The sequence below is a fragment of the Cryptotermes secundus genome, unplaced genomic scaffold (assembly GCF_002891405.2).
Source record: "Cryptotermes secundus unplaced genomic scaffold, Csec_1.0 scaffold526, whole genome shotgun sequence".
In the NCBI taxonomy this organism is placed as follows: Eukaryota; Metazoa; Arthropoda; class Insecta; order Blattodea; family Kalotermitidae; genus Cryptotermes; species Cryptotermes secundus.
Genome location: NW_019721013.1, coordinates 1,198,712 through 1,219,703, shown reverse-complemented (window position 1 = coordinate 1,219,703; position 20,992 = coordinate 1,198,712). Strand labels below are relative to the sequence as shown.

At 39.9% G+C, this 20,992-nt stretch overlaps 1 protein-coding gene across 1 annotated transcript in view; it reads right to left on the bottom strand.

The window, feature by feature from the left end:
- Positions 1-3,395: 3,395 nt before the first annotated feature.
- The window catches only part of LOC111875246 (midasin), a 161,972-nt gene continuing 144,375 nt past the window's right edge, over positions 3,396-20,992 (bottom strand). Inside the window, exons 58-74 of the mRNA XM_023871314.2 lie at positions 20,082-20,244; positions 19,115-19,255; positions 17,835-18,769; positions 17,611-17,752; positions 17,226-17,414; positions 15,659-15,823; positions 14,758-14,980; positions 14,130-14,264; positions 13,260-13,582; positions 12,784-13,024; positions 11,050-11,240; positions 10,199-10,597; positions 8,186-8,350; positions 7,971-8,105; positions 4,939-5,078; positions 4,260-4,509; positions 3,396-3,779 (exon numbers count right to left, since the gene is read on the bottom strand). Of these exons, the coding sequence (XP_023727082.1) occupies positions 3,597-3,779; positions 4,260-4,509; positions 4,939-5,078; positions 7,971-8,105; positions 8,186-8,350; positions 10,199-10,597; positions 11,050-11,240; positions 12,784-13,024; positions 13,260-13,582; positions 14,130-14,264; positions 14,758-14,980; positions 15,659-15,823; positions 17,226-17,414; positions 17,611-17,752; positions 17,835-18,769; positions 19,115-19,255; positions 20,082-20,244 (4,120 nt within the window). The 3' untranslated portion in view covers positions 3,396-3,596. The remainder of the gene's footprint in view (positions 3,780-4,259; positions 4,510-4,938; positions 5,079-7,970; positions 8,106-8,185; positions 8,351-10,198; positions 10,598-11,049; positions 11,241-12,783; positions 13,025-13,259; positions 13,583-14,129; positions 14,265-14,757; positions 14,981-15,658; positions 15,824-17,225; positions 17,415-17,610; positions 17,753-17,834; positions 18,770-19,114; positions 19,256-20,081; positions 20,245-20,992) is intronic.

Below are 20,992 nucleotides of genomic sequence, written 5' to 3'. Positions count from 1 at the left end.
GGTAACAATGCAAGCGGTATGAGGCTTTAAGGTTTACCAGTAACAAGAATTAAGATTGTAGTCTTCTGGTTGCAAGATGGCGACAAGCAGTATCTCTGAAATGTTGGTACCTAACTACTAAACTCTATGGTGTCACAATCTGCATGACTATAACATTAATGGTAGACTTGAAAGGTAGAGAGATCATTACCTGCGGAATTTCAATTGCAAAGAACTGCTACAGCATGCTAATGTCTTAGAACCAAAGACTTTTGTTACACTCAGAATTACTGGGTTTTTGGACTTTTTCCATCCTCCGGTATTCTAGAAATTAGAAAACTGGATCTGTTTCTGTCATCAGGTGAGATGGGGGGAAGACATGTACTCAGCTGGGTCTCTTAGAAAGAGCTAACCTCAATCACTAGACAACCCTCATCAGATTCACACAGCTATTTAATTATCTGAGACCAGACTAATTTGGCAGGATATAATAAGAAAATATGCAGTACTATGACAGACCATGCATATGAGTGGTATTAGGATAGAAAAGGAGGTAGACTTTTTGCTACAAACCTAGCCAACAAAACAAAGTGCATGAGCTCCAATGCAAAGAAATGGGGAAAAAATTTGTAAAGATTTTTTTTTTTAATTGGGTAAAAAAAACTAGGATACAAAAGTGGCCTAGGCAATGCCCATCCGGCCTTCTGTAGCACATTCTAAAAACTTCTCTTTCTGTAGTAGCGGTGGGCCCGCGGTTAATTCACATCTTAGCATAAATTTGAGAATGTTGTGAGTGGTCCGTGCCATTTCCTCTTGTTCTTTCCTTACGTATCCGTTTTAAATATATATGGGAATGTTGTTTATGAAGTAGCAGACGCCTTGCAGAAATCTCTTTTCTTCTAGCCTCAAGAGCTCTGTGACTGATTTTGGGTAGTTCTTTTTACTGTTCTCGGAGAGGATGCCCATCATTATTGCCCTTTGGTCGTCACACTGTTTGCAATCCCAGAAAATATGTTCCTCCGTTTGCAACCCGTCACCACATTCACATTCGGCCGTGGGCACAATGTTAAATCTGTTTAGACTTACTTTAAGACTGGTATGTCCTGCTTGCATACGGTTTATTGACACGAGGGCACGGCGGTTCATTTTTATCTGACTAAACCACGGAGTAGAGCCTTTCCTATAGTACCTTTCAAAGTAGCGTTCTCCCCTTTCTTGTTTGGTGTTTTGACAAAAGCTGTAGAGTTCTTCTTTCCCTTTCATTTTCCACTCGGTTTTAAGATCAGCCACGGGTAGTAGTAGTTGGCTACCTCTGCCTTCTTTAATTGCTAGCTTTGCCTGCAAGTCGACCCTCTCATTAATTTTGACTCCACCAAATTCCACAATTTGTAAAGATACATAATATCTACCACTATTGCCATCTGTGGAGTAAAAACTGAACATTCAAGACTGAAACCTTACAGAAACCAATGAAGAATTTGTCATGTCATACAGATCTTCTCTGAGTTACAAACCTCATTGCTGATGGGGGCGGAACCAGATAGGAGAAATGTCTAAATTAGGTTGGCTGATTAGCCAATCAGCCAACCCAGTTTGGACATTTTCTAGTCTCTACAATACCAGATGATGGAAACGTCCAAAAATCTAGTAATTCTGAGTGTTATACACCATCACCAGAACCCTTTAGAAACCACTTTTCCTACAGTTCACTCGCCTGTGAGCTACTTCCCTGCTGTGCATCTTTGTCATGGCAGCAACCTCATTAAGTGGCAAACACCAGATAGTCATATCTATTCATTACAGATTAGATTTCAAATTAAATCCTTTGGAAACCTGAAAACATCATTTGAAAGAAACAGACTGTATTAGCAAGATAGTGGCTTTGGAGGTTGGAGGTATTTTAAATGCACAGAAAGAAAGTTTTTTGAGATTTACACGTTTTACAAACAGCAGCATAAAGACATTCATTAAATATACTGTTACATATTTAGGTCATGCTGCACTAACCTAACCTGCTACTTGTAACACAATGTTTAGGTTATCCAGCCACAGGTTATATCTGCTCATACAATATCACACAAATTACTGTATTATGCAAAAAGTGATAGGATTTTTTCGTTCATGAGGCAACAAATGATGGGAAATAGAAATGAGAACGGGAGTATAAAGTTCAGAACGAAGTGTCACTGCCAGTGACTAATACCACAATGCAGAGAATGGGAAAGTCCCATGGACAGCATGAAATGGGGGGGGGGGGGATAAGGGCAGGCTGGTGGTCTCCGTGCAACACATCAATCATGTTCCTTCTTCCCATTATAGGAACCATATATTTCCATCTGATTCAGGCCACAGTACAATACATTTTTACTGCAAAAAACAGAAACATGTTCTCACAGAAGTTTGTACACTAATCAGTCAACTGTGTACCAGCATGCAGTATGGCCCTCCATATTTAAAAAACACTGACTTGTCAGTGTAATAAATTAATCTCACTATCACAGTTTACTCTGGTTACAGACAGTTTTAATGATGATTTAGAACAAGAACAAGAACACATACTGTTATACTGAGTTCTGTTCTCCACAGTTTATGGGTCAGTACAATATTGCTGCTCAGAGGTAATTTTATCAGTTACCAACAAATGGTGCTAACATTTATATCACAATGTAACTTTCATTCTATTATAAAAATATTTATTACTTTACTCTGTCTACAAGTTGTTCACTTCCTTCTAAAGAAAACTGGAAGTCTGGAATTATAAGCAGGGCTCCAGGACCGCCACATGAACACACCAGCCACTTAACAAACTCCACTTGCCCACACATTTAAACCCAGGCCTAAAGGTTCATTGCCACTCATCTCTGTAACATGAAGAGATGGACAATTCACCAAGTGAACAATTCCTGTTTCGCAAATATAAATTTGTAATAAGTGTACGTGTTATCAGTGTATATAAATATTACAGACAATACTGAACACACATGCAGGAAGAGATTAGAACAGGAAATTGTATTGTCAACCGGCTTAAGCAGTATACATCATCCACTTATGGAAACCACATGTATCCAATATAACCATGGCACTAAATTATCATGTACCTACAGATAACTGTACTAAACATGGGATCAGCCAGTGTACTCCCCTTTTCTGGGAACCTATAAAAGATCAGATGAAGATGAATATTATGCATCCTGTGCTTAATCACTGTGACAACAACCTGTACATATTTTAAATTCGCTTAGCGGGGGGTGGAGTCTAACTGGGCCCACTCAGCGCGGTGGCCATTGATTGGCCTATTGTAGCCTAGCCCGGGTGATTATGATGATGGAGAATTTGGTGGAATGCAGATTGGCAGGGGAAACCGAAGTACTCGGAGAAAACCCGCTCCAGTGCCACTTTGTCCACAACAAATCCCACTTGACCAGACCCGGGATTGAACCCGGGCCACCACGGTGGGAAGCCAGCAACTAACCGCTTGAGCTATGGCAAACCTGTATATATGGAAGCACATCTTGGCACTAGATGGTGGTATGGACTGCCCTCAGAATACCATGGTTTGTGGAGCACAACCATATGTATGCTGTGGATACGTAACCATAGTATCAATGTGGTACTGGCTATTTATCCATATTTGTAACCAGCTCAAACCACTGTCGCAATGCATCACTCAGAACACTTGGCAGAGCATTGATATCCCGCAGAATCAAATAGAAAGGAAAGGGAAAACTGTCAAGGTAGGATGAGAAGCCCAGGCACTTCGTTCCACTGAATATTGGTTGCTGAATGTCCAGAATAGAATCCTGAAACACAGAGCACAAGCAATGCAGGAACAAACAAGATTTCATATTTCAAAGTTTACCTTTCATACAACATTTCAAACTGAGACACACAACACTAAAAGCAGAGGACATGCTGCAGTGACAGCGACAAGACACAGCAGTATGCTGTGTTCACAATGACAAACGTCAAGTTCACTGTTGATTTTACATACATTTTAGATGATGAAAGTTAACCGTTACTGCCAACTTTTACACTATGTAATAAAAAATGTCTCTCAAATAGCTGGGGGGGATAAGGCAATTCTGAGAATGAATTCTATATATGTCTGTTACTCTGGGCACTTGCAGGGACACTCCATGTACAACTACTGCCTTTCATGATTTTATCATACATGGAGCTGGAGAATGTCAAACACCAGGACTGTTCTGCAACTGTAAAAAGCTAACTTCAATGTGCCTATTATCTGGAGTCACCATAAGAACCACTCTGAATGTCATTACCTTGCTTTCAGGGTTGTCCACAATGACAAAAACCATGAAGATGCCACTTTGTTTGGCTCTCCTTACAGCTTGCTTCACCTTGTCAGGACCCTCACTCATGACACGACCATCTGATACAATTACTAACAACTGAGCACGCTCATTACTGCTTAGTGGCCGAGAACGATTTGCTGTAAACACTGTTGTCGCAAAGTCTACAAGCTGGCCCACACGGGTATTCTTCTGCTCAAATGAGAATTTCTGTAATAAGCTAAAAGCAAACAACAAGGCAAGTTACTTGACATGTATTTGAGAGAAATTTGTGAATATCTAACACTCATTTACAAATAAATATTTAACAAGCAACATTACTTATATATAAACAATGATCTTTATTTATGTCATCTTTCATCAGTCAATACAGTGTCATAACTAGAGCAATCTCTCATGAAACACACAAACATAAAGGGTTGTCTACAGCTATAAATCAGAAGCGCAGAAGACCTGCTGTGTGTCCCTGAGACACCGTTACATTTTCTCATTCTGTCTGCAACCACATGATGTTTTCACTATACAGGAGCAACAACACCAAAGCATCCATCAGATGCTTTAAAGGTGCTTCATGCCAGCATCAAAAATGATATGAGTTTACAGGGAAACAGAAAGATGATGATGACAATACCTTCTGTATTCAACCCACCTTGCACCACTCTTTTCTGTGAAGGGATTTCCCAGCTGATGCAGCACTCTCGGGGTCTCTCCAAAACTTATCACTGCTAACTCTCCAGCCTCTAACAGCGTCAAGGCTCGACTTACAAGAGCCAGGGACTCAAATGCCAGCTAGTACAGCACATATAACACATAAGAACATGAAGAGCACCATCTTCTGGGTGGTAATGTTGTGTACTTCAGAGGAATGTATCACTGCCATCTTGGAAGTCAAAGAGTAAGCCACACAAGAAAGCAGCAGAAGCAAGTGGTAAACTTGTATTACAGCCCAGAAGACCATACCCTTTATAGTTATCACATTCAGAGCCTCAAATCCAGCAAACAGGAACATGATCTCTGCCGCAAAAAGGAAAAAAAAAAATCCACTTAATATTTCCCCAGTGAAAACCTGTGAGCAACCAGTAGCCTCATTACAACTGATTCCCCTTTAAAAAGCTACTTGGGACAGTCTTAGTGAATTCAACATGTGGCCACAAGGAAGATTACCTTTATGTCTGACATCTGAGGTTCTCACGGCTATGAACATTAAGACTGTGGTCTCCTTGGATGTGCCACCATTTAGTCCGCTAGGCAGGGTATAAGAAGGGACCCTTAGATGGAGGTTTCTCTGAAATGTCAGTACTTATCTACCACATTACAAAGTGTTACATCCCAAAGGACTATAATCTTTACACCCACGCCTGTGCATGACAGCACTAACATTACTACATAAGTGTCTACCAGCAAAGATCCCTGTGCTGCATTCTCAACATTACATGATTAGCACTCCTGATTAAATTATTCTATAACTTACCATCTGACATTTCTGCTACTCAATTTGTGATGGTGGCTATCACCTATACATGGTGATAAGTATTACTTTATTTAATTTATATGCCAACAATTGAGTGTGCTTGTAAGAAAATGGAAAGCCCAAACAGCTATCACTAAAAATCTGACCTATTGACTGTTTGTTAGTCTTAATTACCCTGCTGGCTGCTTATCTGTGCAACGTACCATTTAAATAAGGCCTTGAGAGGAGAACTAAAATCACAGTTCCCATGGATCTTCAGCCAGTAATGCAAAAGCTATACAGGGGCAATATAAATACATTTAACATGCAAGGGAACCCTGTGATATAAAATCAGAATTTAAGTTACTTTGTTGACAGACTAATATCAAATATCAACAAGAAGTCAGGGAATGTACGAAGGGCGTTCAGTATATAATGCCTCCTATTTTTTTGTGTTAATATGTAATGTCTGAGCTGGATGTTGGTGGTGGTGTAGTAAAGGTTGAACATTCCCGCCAATGTACTGTTAGTTTGGTTGTCGTGCGACATACAGCGACAGCAGAGCAGTCTACCAAAATGGCGTCTGACATAGAAGTGCGTACAAAACAGAGATGTGTTATTGAATTTCTCACTGCCAAACAAATTTCACCCATTGACATCCATCGACGCTTGCTAAAGGTGTATGGAGATGATACAGTGGATGTCAGCACAGTGAGGCGGTGGGTAGTGCGTTTCAACAATAGTGAAAGTGAAGTGCATGACAAGCCATGCCCTGGGCATCACTGCTCAGCTGCCACTCCTCACAATGAACAGCGCCCCGATCAGCTCATCCGCACAGATCAGCGGATAATGATCAGGGAACTGTGTGCATGGCTTAATATCGGCTGTAATGCATTGGAATCAATGTTGGGGAAGCTGGATTATTGCAAAGTCTGGTCCAGGTGGGTCCCGCGGATACTTACGCAGGACCACAAAACTCATCGAACAGAAGTCTGTCAGGACCTGTTGCACCAGTTTGAGGCTGAAGGTGACAAGTTTCTGGAGAGCATCATCACCAGAGATGACACGTGGTGTCACCACTACAAGCCGGAATCCAAAAGACAGTCCATGGAGTGGCGACATCCAGATTCCCCAAGAAAAAAGAAGTTCAAGACAGAGCCACTGGCAGGGAAAGTCATCGTCTTCTGGGATAGGCGGGGTGTGATTTTCTTGGATTTCCTGGAGCCTTTGAGACTGTCAATTCTGAACTCTACAAGACAACGCTGACTAAACTGAAAGCCCGCATTTCCAGAGTCAGGCCAGGGAAGCACACAGCCTTTCGCTTGCAACACGATAATGCTAGACCCCATACCAGTTTGGCGACCACCGCGCACATTGCAAAGTTTGGCTGGACTGTCCTACCACATCCACCTTATAGCCCCGATATAGCACCTTCAGACTTCCATCTCTTTGGGCCTATGAAAAATGGAGTACATGGGCAACATTTTCCAAACAATGATGCTGTCATTGCAGCTGTAAGAAGGTGGCTAGCCTCTGCTGGCGCAGAGTTTTACAGGCACGGCATACAGGCTCTTGTTCATCGCTGGCAAAAGTGCATAATAAATGGTGATTATGTGGAAAAATAACTGTAAGTAGCTGAAATCTTGCTCTATTTAACTGCGTTATTATGCTTTCTGTATCTGTTGTAGTTTTCATTAAAAAAAAAAAGGCATTACATACGGAATGCTCCTCGTATATATAGTGTAACAACTGTGAGGCATTCATTTCATTTTAAATATATAAAAAAATGTCAGAGTTATGAGAAAAGTGTACCAAACATAAAATATGTGTTTCTTCCCCTTCACACACAAATTCTGTTTAAACATTTATTGCTCCAACAAATATTTTGTGAGTTAGACACAGGTTATGCTTGAGATGCATGCAGAATGAGTGTAAATCTTCATGTAACATGTCTATTACCACTGTTAAATTTTAACTAAAAGTGGAATATGTGAACAGATTTTTAGCAGAACTTCCCAACTTCAAATTTTAGGGAAATCCATTCAGCAGTTCTCAAGTTGTTACATGTGAACATGAAGTTATGGAAAGGCCAAGAAACATATTTCTGCAAACTTTTCTCTCTGACTACACCAAAAACAGTTCTGGGTAGAATCAAGTAGCTGAAATTGTTGAGAACAGCCATCTGGAGACAGGACTGCACTGTAACTGATTACTGAACACATTTCTTTTACCTCCTTGGAATGATTGTCTGCCATGCTGGAGGAATCGTCAATAGCCAGCACTATTTGATATTCACGTTTAGATGGCTTTGTTCTTCTGAGCCAGATTTTATCTTTTCGGAACTGACTTGCTATGTATGGAATTACCTGGAATAAAATGACACAATAATTTGAACATTTAGTGAATCAGGAAAATACTGCTACAAATTTCCTTGTAATGAGTTTACCTTCCTCATGCTGATTCTACGTCCGGTACGATAGTCTCCTCGCAGACGAGAGGCCCGTGTAGGTTCCAACACTAGCCTGAGTTGTTCACTGAGGTCTCGAGCCAATCCAGAAGTCACAGCACTGAACAACTCCCATGCTCTCACTGCTTCTTCATCCGGCGGAGGCTAAAGTGCGTGAAGAGAGTGCTGGTAATATGCAATTAATTGGAAGGGCTGTGACAAGACAATGTGTCTTGGTGATGAGCAGGTCACTAACAGTGATAAGGAATGCACACACACTCATACTGAGGGTGAGTTTGAGCCTGCCAGATGTGAACAGACCAAAATTGCTATACAGATAATATTCATGTAGTGTGTTAAAGGGGTATGCAGTAGTGCAGCTGGCTGAAGCACTATGCTACAAGACAGAAGGCCATGGATTCGATTCCCGATGGGGTCATTAGATTTTTCAATTGACCTAATCCTTCCAACCCCACTTTGGCTCTGGGATCAACTCAGCCTCTAACAGATACGATATGACTACCAGGAATCTTCTTAGCGGTAATGGGCAGCCAGTATGTAAGGCTGACAACCTGACCACCATCTGTAAGCTGACTGTCTAGAAAATGTGGGAGCCTCGACATCTAGCCCTATGAGTCTCCACAGCCTGTTACAGGGATACCTTTACCTTCTATTTTTTTCCATCACCATGCTAAAACAATGCTTGAACATTTCAAGTGTCATTAATAAATCCGTTTGAATACGGTAAAATTTCCGTAACTTTCACCTGTAATATCACACTTTCTTGAATAAGCCACATGCCCCAGGTTTTAAGAAATAAAAATATAAAAAGATTTTGAAAATGAATTGATGTATTAAAATATACACGTTTCTACGTACATATTCAGTCAGACTGCAGGGAAATGTAACTTAACATTTCATTTAAAAATTATGACATCTGACAGAGTGTCAAAAAGGCTCACATTTTATGGGCATCAAACTATTCAATTGTCTCCCACTGAATTTGAGGCAATTATGTAAAGATATTAAAGGTTTAAATTAAAATTAAAAGAATTCTTGAGTTGTCACCCATTTTATACTGTGTATGAATTTTTTGTATATACTAGTCGGTAAGATTAATTGTATTCTGGTTCTATTCCTATGTCTTGACTTAGTTCTTTGTACTGCTTATTTATCTAATATGACTTTTCCACATCCTAAAGTATTGGATTTTATGGAAATAATGGACGAGTAATGAAAATGAAAAAAGAACTTGTACTGACGCCTGAAACCTTTGAGAGTTCTATAATAAGATGTCTTGGTTCTGCGTTGTTTTTGTAAACTGGGAGAGTTTTGTTGTATATATGGTTATGTTCTTTTTTATTTGTTTTATATTATGAATGCCTTGACTTGTTTCTGTGGGAATGGAATGTTTGTTTTTTGCTCTGTGACTCATTCTATATCCAATGGTTGTTTCCCAGCCTGTATCTGGATCTATTTTTGAATTTGAAATAAATCGAAGTGAATTGAGTTAAATCAGTTAGAGCAAAGACTGCTGTGGATGGAAAGCAAGTGAACAAGTTGGCGCATTGTGAAATACTTAATACTAATAACAGAGATGTGTAGGTGAAACTAACACATTCTGCCTCTTTTGTGGTACTATAAGTGCACATTTTGTAAAACAGTATGCAAGGTAAAGGTCCTCCAGCCATTGTTGTACAGCTGAGAATCCTGGGCCCTAAATGCAGACCAGATGAAAGGAATTGAAGCAGCTCAGATGCATAACACACACTTCTAGGTTTGGGGACAAAGTGTGCAGCTATGGAATGAGCTGAAGAGAACTCACACACTCAGAACAACTCATCACTGTGTGGCACCACAAGATGGGAACCAGGAAAAGTGGAGTCAGAATGGATCAAACGGGCCCTAGTCCTTGTGCTGCATGACAGTGTAAACTCCCTGGCACACAACAATTTTAAGGTAAAAACTGTCTGTATCTACAAACTGTTCATTCAAACCATCCATTATACTAACCTGACTCCAAGTTGCCAACTGACTCTCCAACTGAGATCTCAAAGCATGGTAATCTTCTGGAGACATTAAATCCTTCTGAGAGGCATCAGCCATTATCTCTCCAGGCACAGTATGAAACGTGGTCTCACTGCCTCTTGCAGCACCCAGTGTCTCCACTTGATCACCGTCCACTTGCACACACATTTCTGCATCACCACCCTCATCAACTCTCTCTCCAGATGCCCTCTCACTTTCTTCCTGACTGTGTTTCTTATTGCCTGAAACATTTTCTGAACTTCTTATAGGGACTTCATCTTCATGTGGAACTGTGTCATCCTCAAGCTCCATGCTGTCATCTTCTTTGGGTTCTTCTCCGCTCTCTTCCTCCAAATTTGGAACTGGCTGCTTCTCTGCCTGTTCCTATGGTTGACAAAGTAGACAATTGTAATCAATATTTGTGTCCCTTACAAATGAAGTTACAGGATATTTGAATGTGTGCATCTGTCTATTATGTGTCATTTAACAATTTAAAGCACGAACTTCATCTAAACAATACTTGAAAATTCAATTCCTACCTCACAGTGAACACACTTCATCTCTATTACAAAGACCAACTGCTTAATGCTGTATAGAGAAATAACAGCTGTTTATTGCAAGAATCATACAGAACATAAATACACTGTAGGAAAAATGAAGAGTTTATAAATGTTGAAGCACTTACTGCTGTGCTTTTGAATGAGATGTTAAAGGGATAAGATAAATGGTTAGTTAACAGAGAAGTAAATGCCTGAGGCTCGGGTGACTTCAGTAATGTTACTTTTAACTGGTTAGAGTGTCTCCTGCAAATGCAACACAACAGTTCAACAACTGACCTTGGTTGCAGCATCTAAAGCCTGAGTATCAAACTTTTTCTTGGCTTCTCTTATATGCTGGTAGATGTCAGCATTCTTATGGTTCTCAGGTCCTCCCTCCTCCTCCTCCTCCTCCTCCTGTTCTTCTCTCTCCTCTTCCACTGTCATGTTCACCATTCTGAGTTTCTTCTTGACAGGCTCACTGATCTCTCCTGCAACCAGACCATTCACTGTCAGTCATGTGCTGGTGATGCCACTGCAGTTACACCTGATGCCTCTGTCAGGAACACAGACTTGTGAGATGCCTCTAATGCTTTCCTAGTCTTCTCCTCTAACTGTCCATGTAAACGAATTCAATGACNAGTTTCTTCTTGACAGGCTCACTGATCTCTCCTGCAACCAGACCATGTAAAACTGTCCATGTAAAAGAATTCAATGGATTACACTAACGTGTCTTAACAACATTTCTGAAAAAGCCAGTTGGTTAAAGCTGAACTGAGTGAGTGGAACACACAATGGGACACGAAAGCAGTCGCAATATATAAGATACGAAGAAAATCATCCTACAACATCAGAATTCAAAGAAGTTAATAATAACGATGTGCTTATATGAATACAATTTGACCAAGAGCACAGTGCAGCAGGCTCCTTTAAAACATGTGTTCGCTGAAGAAGGNAAGAAAATCATCCTACAACATCAGAATTCAAAGAAGTTAATAATAATAACGACGTGCTTATATGAATGCAATGTGACCAAGAGCATAGTGCAGCAGGCTCCTTTAAAACATGTGTTCGCTGAAGAAGCCCCTATGCAGCTGAAACATGTAACATAAACACCAAATGTATATATATTTTAGCAATTTTCATAACATTTTAAACATTTAACAAACATTTAGTGAACTAAATGTGAATTAATGTTGTTAAACTAATATTGTTGCATTACAGACAGAAAACAAGACTATAAGTTGTACCCCAATGCAACAGTATGCTGAAGTATAATACTTTGTGCTACCTATGTGCAACTGTCTCTTTGAAAGTCTGCTATGCTATGGAATATAATTTTAAATGGTGTAACCANCAACCAGACCATGTAAAACTGTCCATGTAAAAGAATTCAATGGATTACACTAACGTGTCTTAACAACATTTCTGAAAAAGCCAGTTGGTTAAAGCTGAACTGAGTGAGTGGAACACACAATGGGACACGAAAGCAGTCGCAATATATAAGATACGAAGAAAATCATCCTACAACATCAGAATTCAAAGAAGTTAATAATAACGATGTGCTTATATGAATACAATTTGACCAAGAGCACAGTGCAGCAGGCTCCTTTAAAACATGTGTTCGCTGAAGAAGGCCCTATGCAGCTGAAACATGTAACATAAACACCAAATGTATATATATTTTAGCAATTTTCATAACATTTTAAACATTTAACAAACATTTAGTGAACTAAATGTGAATTAATGTTGTTAAACTAATATTGTTGCATTACAGACAGAAAACAAGACTATAAGTTGTACCCCAATGCAACAGTATGCTGAAGTATAATACTTTGTGCTAACTATGTGCAATTGTCTCTTTGAAAGTCTGCTATGCTATGGAATATAATTTTAGATGGGAAATTTGCAGAATATCAGGGAATGAATAAAAGGCCTGGACACCTCTATTAGCCTGAGTTACAGTAACAATTCTGAATGGTAAACATACAAATATACACAGAATGCAGCAGGTCTCATGTACTCTCTACCCACCCAGGCTCCTGTTACTGTCACTTTCTTGTAAATGCTGCCGCCTCCTTATGTTCTGTTCCTTTTGGCTGTCACCAGTCTGAACATTATCCTCGTGGGCTGTCACATCTCCATGGTGCCCGGTATCAGTTTGCTCAGCCTGTGCTTGTCCCACTCCTTGTTTATCATTCTTCCCTTCTGCACTGCTTTCTTCAGGTGGCTGTAGCCCTATTGTGTTCTTATCTCTGTCTTTATCAGCAGTAACCTACATGAAACAATCTAAATGTTATTTCACTTCAGAATTGATTTAAAAATTATAAATATTCGCAGTATCATTGCAAAATGTATTACATTCTGTTTCCAATTATGTTCGATTCCCAAGAACCTTGTTTCAGCAACCCACATGATGTTTTCCAGCTAATACATCATAAACGGTTTTTGTTCACAAAGGATCCATACACCACCAACAAGAATTGTTAAGTGCGACGAAATGCACTAACCTGATCTTTTGATCCATATGCCTGGTCCATTTCTGCTGCAGGTTCTGCAGGTATCTCAGCTGGATGATCCTGTGATGGTTTTGCACGTTCCTCTTGGATCTCCTTCTCAGGTTCCACTTTTGGCTCATCCCCTGCCTTCTCTTCATCTTTGCTGCCTCCTCCTTCTGCATCAGCTGAATCCGACTTCCAACTCTCCTCACATTCTTGCTCTTTCTCTCTGCCTTCTTCAGTTTCTTCATCATCAGAATCAATCTGCTCTTCTTCTTCAGGCAAATCTTCATCCTTTGATTTTTCCATCTTTTCCTCGTCTGGCACTCTTTGTTCTGAAAAAGGGAGGATGATTTTACAAGTAATAGTGAAAGGAGAGGCAACTCTTATTTTCGTACAGCATTAAGTAATTCCATAGAACGTCTCTGTGGGGGATTATTCACAGGTATCAAGTTTTCCACATTGATATGCTTGTCATTAGCTTCAGAACAACACAGTGCATGAACAAGACAAAAGTAAGAGAAAACATTTATGTTATTTAGGCTAAAGTTTTTGTCTTTTCCAAGTTTTTAATGTATAACAAACCATACCTAAAATATAACTTGATTTAATAAAATGTACAGTACATGGTACACAACATGTATTAAAATTACATTCACACTTTAATAAGAATCATAACACATTTAATGTGATTTAAATCATCCTAAGAAACATGCAGGAAAGCAGAAGGAACTGTGACAGTAAAGCAGCTCAAGCATTAGCACTAAAAATGATACAGACAAAAACCAAATCATCTGCTTCAGGAATCATTGCTCCAGAGTAAATCATATGAACATGACATGCAAAGGTGGTTAAGTGACAATGGCTTCAAATTGTACCCACCTTTCATTTTGTCAATATCAAAAGGATTCTCGTCCTGTCCATCCTCATCTGCTCCATCTTTTCTTTCACCATCATCGAGCTGAAGATCTTCGGGAAGGTCAAGTGGTTCTGGCTCAGGCTGTGGTTCATGCTTACCTATTGTACATGACAAGTGAGAGTTAGCAATTGTAACTGTGCAGAGGGTCACAGCATGTGATCCAGATGCCACACAAGCCTGCAGCATCACCGTACAGTTCACCTTATGAGAACTGTAGCATAAGGACAGGTAATTAGCACTTGTTGTTGTTCTAAAAAGTAATGTTTTAAGCTTACACTCCTCTAGGATGTGACGCCATGGAGTTTGGTAGATAGGTGGCAACATTTCAGAGAAACCTGCTGTCCCCATTTTCAGGACAGAAGAGTAAGCCATATGGGAAAAATTCATTTTTGATATGGGGAAGTGAATCAGACTAAGAATGAACCACTGGGGGTAGATTTTCGTCACTTTCCAGAAGACTGTGATCTTAATGAGAACATGAATTAACAGAAAACTACTAAAAGTGGATGATTATTGAGACTTCTGTTTCTGAACTTTTCTAACTGTAAAAAATTATAACACATGTTGATGCTTCATCACAAAAGTACTGACCATGATATGGATCTATCTGATCATCATTTTCATCTGGATCATCCATTTCATTGATTTCTTTCCTCTTTGGTTCCTGTTTCCTTGTGATCTCTTCATCACTCTCCCCTTCAGGTTTACTGTCTCCTTCATTTGCTGCAAGTTCTGGTTCACCAACTTTTTCTCCACTTCCTCTTTCATCATCCTTGTTTTCTTCACCTTCATCTTCTGAATCGCTGCCCCAAATCTAACAACAGGCAAGAGCACAAGGCATAAAACTCACATACAGAACGAAGCATCTGAGGCTAGCAAGTGGCACACACAAGTGAACAAGGTTCAACTTACACAAGATGCAGTTCCTGGTAAACTTTACAGTCATCTTGAATATAGTGATATCATAAATTAAACCTAACAAAACTACAGACAAGCTTGGCTTTAAATTCTTATAACACATCTTCAAATAAGCACTGCGTTATTAACACTAAGTTTAACTAAGTGACCACTGCCCAAACTGCTAACAAGATGTCCTGTTAGTAACCGTGTAGGGGCTTCTTATAAAGGCAGAAACCTTGTTGACTCTAACTTGTTCCACCCACTGAACTCATTCTCATACTTCGCAACTTTGAAGCAATTCACATGTAGGAGTACTGCAATAAGTAGTTCCACCACATCTGTTTCCTTTCCGTAGCAGCAAGGGCTCATATATAGCAGTACGTTTCCATGGGCTGTGCACGAGACACATATAGACCATTAACCTTCTAATGCACAATGGAATCGTTTATTAATAATGACATTCAAATCATGAAAGCGTAATATTAATTCTTTTTACATTACAAACATTTAACAGCTGCAATAATTACCAGAGACCAAACACAGAAAAGCAAAACCTAACCAAAAGTTGGCATGATTCAAATGTTCCTGATACCTGCTGGTCCAGTCTGTCTGCCCCAGCATCTGTCTCTCCCATTTCTTTGTCTGGTTCCTCTTCATCATTCTCTTCATCCGAGTCACCTTCTTCATCTTCTTTCTGCTCAAAATCTTGGACCCTCCCCTCAAAGTCTTCTGACATCTCAATTCCCTTCTCCTCCTCCTGTATACACATCAAAAAAGAAATCATTTTGTTGCTCTGGTCTCCAGCTGATTTTATGTTACTTTCAAATTGCATTTGTATTAAGAAATGGGCAAAAATATATTACTCTAACCTACTGACGTTCAATTTGAACACACAAATCAGAAATGAACAAAGCTACCGGTACATTTACAATTACCATTCTGGAGAGTTAGCACTGTGTAACAGTTTATGGATGTAAATAAATTATGAATTAATACTTTCATTCTGACTACGATATGGTGTATCTGTATTTATTACGCGATCCAGCACATCCATACAAGGCCGAATCCATTGGACACAGAACCTGTCACACCACAAGCTTGCTAACTCAGCAAGTAGTCAACAGAACAATGCATATAAATCCACAACAATTAATCAAGCATATGAAACCCATACAAATCACTGCAACTACATAACCTACAATGGGCACATAAGATATAATACAAAATTAGAACATATACATGATAGTAGATCAAATAATGGGCCATAGCTAAACAAGAAAATATCCCTAATTAAAATATTCCTCTAAAGTGTAATAGGATTTAGAATGTAAAAAGGTTCTTAAAGCTGCTCTAAACTTCTTAATATTATTGATTAACTCTTTTCATAGTTAAAGGAAGATGATTAAAAAGTTTAATAACAAAATAGTAAGGCCCTCTCTGGTGTTTTGTCAAATTTGTCAAAATTATGCCTAGTATTAAGGCCATGAATTTGTGATGTCTTGTGAAATAAACCCATATTATTCACAACATCAATAGAGAAAATATATGTTAATGTTATATTTTAGCGTCCTGTTGCACTGATTTATGTCCATGATTTATTCTGACTGTCTTACAGTGCATACATTTATTCACCTTACTCTTCTCTCTTGCACTACATGTTTCGGCACTAAAGCGCCATTNACATAAGGAACACCCTCCCGAAGTTTGGCACATTCCTCCTGGGACACCCTGTATATTCGTCATATATATTGCTAAATTTTAAATATTAAAAATGTTAAAACTGTTCAGGATTTGTTATCCTTATGTCATATTTCAGTACGCGAGTCACACCTATCTTCTTCTGTCGGAGTATTCTTCCTACGTTCACGTGTATTGTGCTTTGCGTTGTGTCTTACTCCTGTGATTGCGTATGTTATACTGTATATATACTGTTTTATATATATATATACTGTTATACTGAGCAGTATATCTGTACTACTTAAAATCACATTATGATAATTAACAGAAGTTACAGTCCAGATGTCTCAGTACTCTCCATGCACAATATGCACACGCTTGTGGGACCAACAACTTCTCTTCAGTTGGCTCTACAAACATCTCCACAACTTAAAAACTAAGAAAGAATTATCATAACTCATAAATAATTATTCTCAACATGCCTTGCAATCTTCATTTTCTTCTGTCTTTTCTTCTCCCTTTGGTCTGGCATCTTCCAACTGCTCTTCACTCTCCATTTGGTCTGAGATGTCCTTCTCCCCTTCCCCCTCTCCCAGGCCCTGTCCACCAGCTGCACTGTCTTTTTGAGATTCTTCCTCACTTGCAGCCAGTTCAGGAGGAATGCAAAAGCCCTAGCAAATGTTAAGATCCAAATTACTGTCAGTTTTAAAACTGAACTGAAACCTAAATGACTACAACATGACAAGAATATGAAACTGTGAAATCTGGTACTCCGGTACCTGCTGCATCCAGGAATGGTATCATAACCTATAAGACCATAACACACCCTCTCATTGCTTCAAAAACATTAAATCTGAAACATATTACCTTTTGAGCTAACTCAAGGAAGATAGCCAGCAGGACAGAGAGCAGTTTGCAGCTAACTCGATACAAAGCCACCTGCTGCGTCACAAAGAATTGGTAGAAAAGCACCAGCTGGTCCAGGCAGGGTAGGCAGAGCAGGAGCAACCTGACACATGAGCACTGCATTCAACATCGCTTCACAGTGCACACGCCTCATCTCAAGTACACAACAATTAAATGGCACTAACCTTTTGCAGACATTTCCTTCCTGGACACCCTCTGCATCCAGAATTGTTACAAGTTTCTGCATCAGCAGATGTAACCCTTCATTTATTTGGCTCATACGAAACATGGATAAAGAAGCAGACAAGGATTCAAACACTTTAAGCTGTCCACCTTCAATCTGATTTCCTTCATCAACATTATTCTCCACATCCTTAGTTTGTTTCATGCCTTCCTCACTTTTCTCGTTACACTTCTTATAAACGTCCTGTACAGCCACCAGCAAGTTCTTCAGCAACTTCTCTGTCTCTTCTCTGAAGTCCTTGACTGTGGCGTCCTGCTCAGTGCTTCTTGGCACTGTCCCACTTTCAGCAACTGATGCACCTGCCTGCAGTGAAGATGTGGACAAGGAGAACTCTGTTGATTCTTCAAGCATGTGCTGCTGCAGCCAAATAAGACTGCTTATCATGGGATTCACACCTCTCGCTGTCTGGCTGTCTTCAGCTACTTGAGGTCCACTTTCCTGGCATTCGGCTTTATTCGGCTGCTCAAACACAGTCTTCAGTGTACCTATGTCATTTGCAAATTCTTCCATTTGGCTGTAGCCATTCACCAACAATTCACATTGTGCATGTGACATCAGCATGTTTGACTGTGCTGTCGAACCCGCTGCTCGGACTTTAGTACCATACAGAGAGGATGGAACAATTTCTGATTTCTCCATTGTATATTTGAGCTTGGACACAGCAGACAACAAGTATTTGACTTTCTCCTCTGCCAAATTCCAAGTGTGATCACCCTTTGTGGCTTGCACAATTGCTGGGAATTCAGAAAGTTCCAGAGCTGGAACTGCCATATCTGAGTTGATGTCTCGCTCTTCATGAGAAGGACAACAATAAAGGAATATACGGAACTGCTCCAAGCAAATTGTGCATGTCACCAGCAATGCCTTCAGTCTCTCCTGAAATGGTAACAATATATGAGAATGACATTGATACTTAAGCACTGTGGTGGTGTTGACTTCAGTATGATATTCATAGGTTCTTACCTGTACGTACTAAAATTAAAAGTGCCTGAAGACAAGATGGTAAGAAAATTGTCTGATCTACCAGAAGGAAAATGTTATATTGTAAACCTAGTCAGGGTGCATATGAAAAGGGTTTTCATGAGTCAGGCATTTCACTTGCCAGTTCTGGAACATCAACATAATGGTATACCATGACACCCAACTGACATAGATGAGATCCTGGCACTCCCCTCTAGTTAGGTTGAAGAACCAAGCATGTATTGATCTGCGCTATCTTACCAACCAACTCTGCAGTACTGACTGTCTGGGTAATACAATGGCTGTTTCCTCCATGGCTGCCAACTGAGAAATCTTAGAGCGTAGTGAACACAGCAACTGACTACTGTCACAGAGCAACAGCTTCTGTTCGCGAGCCAGTACCTGAAAATTTTACTTGCATTATAGAACAATTTATTGTGCTGCCAGCAGCTACATTATAGTGTCAAATGGTGTCGCGACAGAGGTATGATGTATTGGGAAGGACCTGGGAAGTAGCAGCTGTGGCCAAAATGAGATAGTGTTCTACTAGTATTTCCTGGGAGGGAATGAGTAAAACCACAAAAACCTCAGTCAACACAGAAAATATCTTGCCGAGATTCAAACCATGCACCAGCATTACTGCTACTCCAACTGAATGGTAACATACTTGGACGGTTGAAACAGATAAATTACACCTCAGAACTGCTTTGTTGTATCATTCATGTTACATAACACTGAAATTTCACAGATAAGAAATAATGGACTTGTTTTCCAGTTCAAATTCTGAATAGTAACTCAAAGAGACTAACAATCCACCACTCCCAGAAATGAACAACACATCTCAGTGTTGGTACTTAATAGCAAGCAGAAATATATGCTGCAGAAAAAGTTTCTTTTCGTTACATGCTTTCATATAAAACAGACTGAAGTGTTAGTAAATACTGTTTGAAGGACCGTTCAATACAAATAAGTATGCACCAATCACAGAAACCAAATTTACATTAGCCAGTACATTAAAACAAGACTTCTCTATCCTGATCTCAATCATGGCACAAGGTGTGAGCTGGAACTCTATTTAATCTTAAATTTAAAGAAGGTTTAGACTACAAAATGAGAACCAAGAAAGCTCAACTAGTTATAAAAAAACTCACAATGTAGGTGAACCACTTCATTGCAAAATAGCTGCATTCTAAATATATGACTGCAAGTACTTCACAGTACCGCTTACCATGAGATGGGCCGCAAATCCCCTGAACCTCTCAACAGCAGGGGGTCCCAAATCTCTGGCCGGATTCTGAAGACAAATATTCAGCAATGCCAATCTTGCTACTGAACGCAAGAAGTAAATTTCACAGCCGTTCCAAAGCGACAACAGCTGACCATCAACACGTCTACAAAGAAGCAGAACAAATATTACAAAGATGTCGTTCACAGCTTGTGCTTTGTCTGTGACAAGACTTTCATGAGAGTTGAGACTTGCAGTGCACAGCGTCAAATTGTTGCATGTGGTATCATAGCAACAGGAAATAGAAATCTGCTCATATTCTCAAAATTATTTTGAGGCAGTACAGAAAAACGAGAAGTCTACTGGACAGATTACACCCATTCATTCACAGGTTTCAATACAGAATTCCTCGACAAACTGAGGCAAATTTATATGAGAAGCATGTGCTACAAGTTACAAGACAAATTTAATTTTGGCTCAGACTGGTCCACTACACATTACCTTACATAAAGGCACTCAACTCAAGGTATTCTGGTTATGCTGCTATGTGGCGGGAGTAACTGTGACCTTAAGGGCACACGTTACAGGTAGTCATGACGCCATCCTCAATGAGGTTGGCCAAACCATGGCTGTGTCTTGGTGGGGATGCATCATGGACCAGGGATGAATTGGGACACCTCCTCGTGGTCCCACTGGGCAACGACAGTCTTGGGGTCTGGATTAGTATGACCTACTGGGTCTGGCGGCTAAGTTCCCATAAAAGGCAATGGCATTATGACCGGAGCCTCCCATGTGGTGGCATTATGACTCTTGGGTGTCACTATGGTGTACCCGGGACGAATGCAGGAGAGCACTCCTATGGGGTAGCTTCGGCTATTTGTCTCCCTAGAGTACCGATAAGGTGCCACATGCCT